At 44.5% G+C, this 6,000-nt stretch overlaps 1 protein-coding gene across 1 annotated transcript in view; it reads left to right on the top strand.

The window, feature by feature from the left end:
* Positions 1-3,321: 3,321 nt before the first annotated feature.
* LOC145358604 (calcium/calmodulin-dependent protein kinase type IV-like) overlaps positions 3,322-6,000 on the top strand; it is a 156,026-nt gene continuing 153,347 nt past the window's right edge. The window contains exon 1 of the mRNA XM_080212798.1: positions 3,322-3,694. Coding sequence (XP_080068924.1) covers positions 3,573-3,694 — 122 coding nt within the window. The 5' untranslated portion in view covers positions 3,322-3,572. The remainder of the gene's footprint in view (positions 3,695-6,000) is intronic.

The following is a 6,000-nucleotide window of genomic DNA, read 5'->3' as shown; positions in this document are numbered from 1 at the left end:
TAACCAGACTTTTCTCTTGAAACACAAAGACTGGGATGACCAAGGAAGGATCTTTAAAATTATGAGTGATTTTGGTTGAGTAAATTCAGAGAGAGAATGGACGAGATTTTCCCATGGATTTTGGGACCCCCGACATCAGAACCAAACGGGGGGCTCTGAGCCCGCGCGTGGTGGCAGCGAGACTGGCTGAGCAGGAGGCAACCTCCTCATTGGTTGCCTCTGCATTCGCCCAATCAGAAGACCTGTGTAGCCTCGGCAGCCCCACCTGAGGAGTCCTCTGCAGAGATAGGCCAGAGGGCGCCTTAACATTGAACTTGCTGGTCTGCGCTGCAATGCACTGAAGGCGCCATAGGGTCAGGGTGGTGGCACGGTGGTTAGCACTGCTTCCTCACAGCGCCAGGGACCCAGGTTCAATTCTGGCCTTGGGTTGCTTTCTGTGTCGAGTTTGTATGTCCTCCCCGTGTCTGCGTGGGTTTCCTCCGGGTGGCTCCGGTTTCCTCCCACAGTCCAAAGATGTGCAGGTTAGGTGGATTGGCCACGCTAAATTGCCCGTTTGTGTCCTGGGATTAGAAGGGTAAATATGTGGGGTTAAGGGGATAAGGCCTGGGAGGAAATGTGGTTGGTGCAGCCCTGATAGGCCAAATGGCCTCCTTCAGCACTGTATGGATTCTATGATACATAGAAACTAGCAGCAGGAATAGGCCATTCAGCCCTTCAAGCCTATTCTGTCATTCATTTTGATTGTGGCTGATCATCGAATTCAATATCCTCATCTCCCTGCCCCCCATATCCCTTGATCCCTTTAGCACAAAGAGCTATATCTAATTTCTACTTGAAATCAGACAATGTTTTGGCCTCAACTACTTTCTGTGTAGTGAATTCTACACATTCACCACCCTCTGGATGAAGAAATTTCTCCTCACCTCAGTTCTAAAAGTTCATCCAGAAACTATGACCTCCTAGTTCTGGACTTCCTCACCATTGGGAGCAATCTTTCCCAATCGGGAACAGATGGAGCAGAAATCTCTCTGCAGGATCAGACTGCAATTGCGGTCTTTCATCCACAAAACAGCATCATTGGAGAATGGAGTCTCCATCTGCAAAGACTCTGCCAACCTGCAACTTGCAGTCTCCACACGCAGCAGGGGATCGCTTCACCCGTGGGAAGGTTCCAGCAACACTGCAAAATCATCCTTAATTGGGACCTTAACCACCCTAATTGACCTCCTGTTTCAGTGGGCCAAGCAGTCAATCCTAACCTTGGGAAAGCACCTTGGTGACAGGAATGTGTGTGGGGATCCATTCCTTTGTGGCCCAGTCCCTATTTTTCCAGCTCCCTCAACTCCAACTCCACTCCCAGAGGAAATTCCAGCCCAGTGTTTCCTCTTGTGAGAAAGAGCAAAACTAGTGGCCATCAATTTATAATCATCTCAAGAAATCAAAGAGAGAATTCAAAAGAAACTTCTTTACTCAGAGAGCGGTGAGGATGTGGGACTTGTCATCCCAGGAAGTCGCAGTGAATATTTTACAGGTAGATGTATTTAAGGAAAAAGTAGACAAGTATATGAAAGAGGAGGGAATAGTGGGTATGCTGATAGAGTTAGTTGAAGGATGAGTTGAGCATAGCGGAGGGGGTGCAGAGGGGAGTCATTAGATTGATTGCGGAGTTGAGAGGGTTGGCTTATGAGGAGAGACTGAGTAGACTGGGGCTATACTCATTGGAATTCAGAAGAATAAGGGGAGATCTTATAGAAACATATAAGATTATGAAGGGAATAGATAAGATAGAAGCAGGAAGGTTATTTCCACTGGCAAGTGAAACTAGAACTAGGGGGGTATGGCCTCAAAATAAGGGGCAGTAAATTTAGGACTGGTTGAGGGAGGAACTTCTTCACACAAATGGTTATAAATCTGTGGAATTCCCTGCCCAGTGAAGCAGTTGAGGCTACCTCACTGAATGTTTTTAAGGCAAGGATAGATACATTTTTGAACAGTAAAGGAATTAAGGGTTATGGTGAGCGGGCGGGTGAGTGGAGCTGAGTCCACAAAAAGATCAGCCATGATCTTATTGAATGGCGGAACAGGCTCAAGGGGCCAAATGGCCTACTCCTACTCCTCGTTCTAAAGTTCTTATTTTCTTATAAATATTGGCACAGACTGATTGGGTTGAATTACCTGTTTCTGTGGTAAATAGGTATCCTTTCTCAGCCTTTTGTCTAAGATCAAGTATCAGATCAAGCCCAAGATGGGGTGCAGTGCCTTATCTTGTCAGCCTGGATCCTGTTGCTCTCCCTTGTGAGAACCATGAATTGGATTCAATTGGATTTTGAATTTAGTTTTTGGAGCAAGTAAAGAATGGATTTGTGTTTGCCCGGACCATTCTGAGCATTGGCTTTGTAACTTTAAGGATGGACTAAAACAATTTTAAAATATATATATATTCAATGTAATCCCTAAACAGCCTCCAGTCAAACTATAATGCATAATTTCATAGAATGTAACATACGGCAAAACGGTGGCATTGTGATTAGCACTGCTGCCTCACAGCGCTAGGGACCTGCGGTCGATTCCATCCTCAGGTGACTGCCTGTATAGAGTTTTTATGTTCTCCCGGTGTCTGTGTGGATTTCCTCTGGGTGATCGGTTTCCTCCCACAATCCAAACATATGTGGATTAGGTTAATTGGCCATGCTGAATTGCCCCTTAGTGTCAGGGGGGATTAGTAGGGTAAATATGCGGGGTTACAGGGATAGGATCTAAGTGGGACTGTTGTCGGTGCAGGCTCGATAGGCTGAATGGCCTTTTTCTACATTGTAGGGCTTCTATAATTCAATCCTATGATATAATTTTTGACTTGATTTAATCTGATTTGATTTGTTATTGCCACGTGTATTAGTATACAGTGACAAGTATTGTTTCTTGCTCGGGGTACAGACGAAGCATACCGTTCATAGAGAAGGAAAGGAGAGGGTGCAGGCTGTAGTGTTACAGTCACAGCTAGGATGTACAGGAAGATGTAGATAAGAGCTGTGAACAAATGTTGTGCTTATATTTTTTTGTCAAGGCTCATAAAACTAAATTCCCTGTTCAAAATAAGATAACCACCAAATCTCATATAAGGAATCACTAATTGCAGTTTTGCAACTCCTCAGCTTTAAGAACACAGGGCAGGCACTGAGTGTCAATCATTCCCCGGCTCTGGTCGCCATAGTAGTCAATGATTGACATTTGGATTAACCAAACCCTGGCCAGCTCCAGGTTAGACCCAGTGCTACTCTGGACGTCATTGCACCAGTAAGCAGAGAGTGGGCGGAATGCTTCGCCAGTGTCAAAAAGAAGGCAGGTGTATCTTTGTAAAAGCTTTTTGAAAAGAGAATAATATATTTAGGAGAGGGGGGAAGTAGTTGCTCAGTCCAGCTGGCCTTTGTATTAAAGACCTTTATATATGTGGCACATGCTTTTGACTTACTAACAGTGCTGCAGAAATAACAATCGAATTGGACGACCAGCTTTTATATGCAAAAAATAAAGAGGAATAAGATTGGAAGAAAATACCAGGGTAGAATATATATATGATATCCATGATCATCATGCCAGCTTCCAGGTCTGGGACTAGCTGCGATTACTGGATAGATGGATCGCACAGAGAAATAGCCTTTGAAGATTACTACACAGTGGCACAGGAATTGGGAAGGTACAGTATGTTTTAATATAAGGGGGAGGTGGCGGGGGGGGGTACCTGGGTACCTGCAGGCAGTGGCATGTGATGACTGATTGCAGTCTGAACTGCTCTAGTCCCGCAGTCACAAAATGCGTAACAATTCATCCTTCTGGCTCTGTGTTAATTACAAACTGTCATTGCAAACAAACTGTGAGTTTATTTTTTTTGCATCAAAAACGAATTGCCTTTTTGCCAGTAGCCTCCCATCTGCAGCGGATACAAAAGAAACTTTATTGGTCAGATTGGGAATTAATTTACAGATGTTGGATACAGTAGGGGCAACAACTGTGTAGCAACAATGTTTTCTCAATGAAATGAGATGAGGTGAATTATTAATCTAGTCGAGTCTAGATTGTGTGTACTGTACTCAACTGGACCCACCAAGAGTTGCTACTAGTTAGAAAAAATGTCAGATTTCTTTTCTCACACACCCTTCATTCAGATAAATTGTTTGCAGTACAATGTGTAATAGTATTTATTAATTTTGATTAGTATTTTTAATACTATTCTTTATGTCATAGGTTTTTTTTGATGCCAAGAGGTCCAGGGGGGTGGGGAGACTACAGGGTCATCAGTTTCCCACCCTTCTCTGCATAGTATCTTATTTATTTGATGTTTCAGTGTTGCATTTCTTTACCCACTGACTTGCTGCTGTGTTATTTCTGTTTGCTGCTGCATTTTTTAAAATGGTTTTCTACAACCTACTTCTATTATCATTTGGGTACTTCACTCTTGTTCAGAGGTTAGGGCAGTGGGGACCCTGGAACTGTGCCAGGATTTACACAAGCTCCAAGGATTTCTTTTTTAACATGGTTGTGGGTTGTGTTTATTTATTTATTCGTGTCAAAAGTGGATTAACACTGCAATGAAGTTACTGTGAAAATCCCTAATCGCCACACTCCGGCGCCTGTTTCGAGTACACTGCGGGAGAATTTAGCATGGCCGGTACACCTAACCACGTCTTTCAGATTGTGGGAGGAAAGCGGAGCACCCGGAAGGAACCCACGTGGACATAGGGAGAATGTGCAGACTCCACACAGGCAGTGACCCAAGCTATGAATTGAATCCAGGTCCCCGGTGCTGTGAGGCAGCAGTGCTAATCACTGTGCCACTGTGCTGCCCACCATCCCTGGGCATCCCTGGCAAGCCCAACATAGTAACAAGTCTCACAACGCCAGGTCACCCAACATGACCATATTTCCAGAGAGGCTGTGCTCTTGGTGGGTAAGTTTTTGCAAGGGATCCCTGGAAGTGTTTGCCAGAACCCTGGGGGCAAGGGGGTGGTGAGAGTGTGGGGGGGGGGCAGGCAGGATGGGGGGGTGCGTTGTATTTGCAAGAGATCGAAAGTTTGTACATAATTAACAGAAATCCTTCGATATCGGAATGAGATTCTCAGAGGTCTTTGAAAGCGGCCCCTGGAATATTTCAAGGCAATCTTAGGAAACATGTCGATACTTGAAGGGACCCTTGAGAGTGTAAGGAGCCCTGGAATTGTGGCAGCATTTGTGGGAGGGTGTTATTTATTTGCAGGGGTTGATTGGTGATTGTCAGTATTTATTGGGTGCTGTCAGAATTATGCCAATATCCATAGGCGATCCAACGGGGGAGACAATGGCTTAGTGGTATTGTCATTGGACCAGTAATCCAGAGACCCAGAGCAAGATCTGGTTCAAGTCCCACCATGGCAGATGGTGAAATTTGAATTCAGTAAAACCTGGAATTAAATGTCTAACGTAACCATTGGCGATTGTCATAAAAACCCCATCTGGTTCATTAATCCGCCATCCTCACCTTGTCTGATCTACATCAGACTCCAGACCCACGGCGATGTGGTTGACTCTCATATGCCCTCTGGAGGGCAGTTAGGGGCAAGCAATAAATGGCTTCGCCCAGTCTGTGACGCTCACGTCCCATATAAATGTATTCATACAAAAAAGACATAACCTAAAGTTTAAAAACTGGCCAATCTGATTTAATGGTGCCTATATTCCAACATTGTTGTTCCAATTTTATAGATTTTAAATTAGTCTAGGCCATTTTGTTTAGTTGCTCTGGGGTGACCCCAGAAATTAGCGCAGTCCTCAATTTCCTATTAAAAGGCTCCGGCATTCATCTAATACCTTCACTCCGAAATCTGTGTAGAATAAATTAGAGTCACAGTGGTTTACAGCATGGAATCAAGCCCTTCGGCCCAACTTGTCCATGCTGCCCTTTTTTTAATGACAAGGTAGTCCCAATTGCCTGCGTTTGGCCCATATCCCTCTATAGACACCTTACCC

This window comes from Carcharhinus amblyrhynchos, chromosome 26 (genome assembly GCF_965287045.1).
Source record: "Carcharhinus amblyrhynchos chromosome 26, sCarAmb.v2.hapA, whole genome shotgun sequence".
Classification (NCBI taxonomy): Eukaryota; Metazoa; Chordata; class Chondrichthyes; order Carcharhiniformes; family Carcharhinidae; genus Carcharhinus; species Carcharhinus amblyrhynchos.
This window is presented reverse-complemented; position numbering and strand designations above follow the sequence as displayed.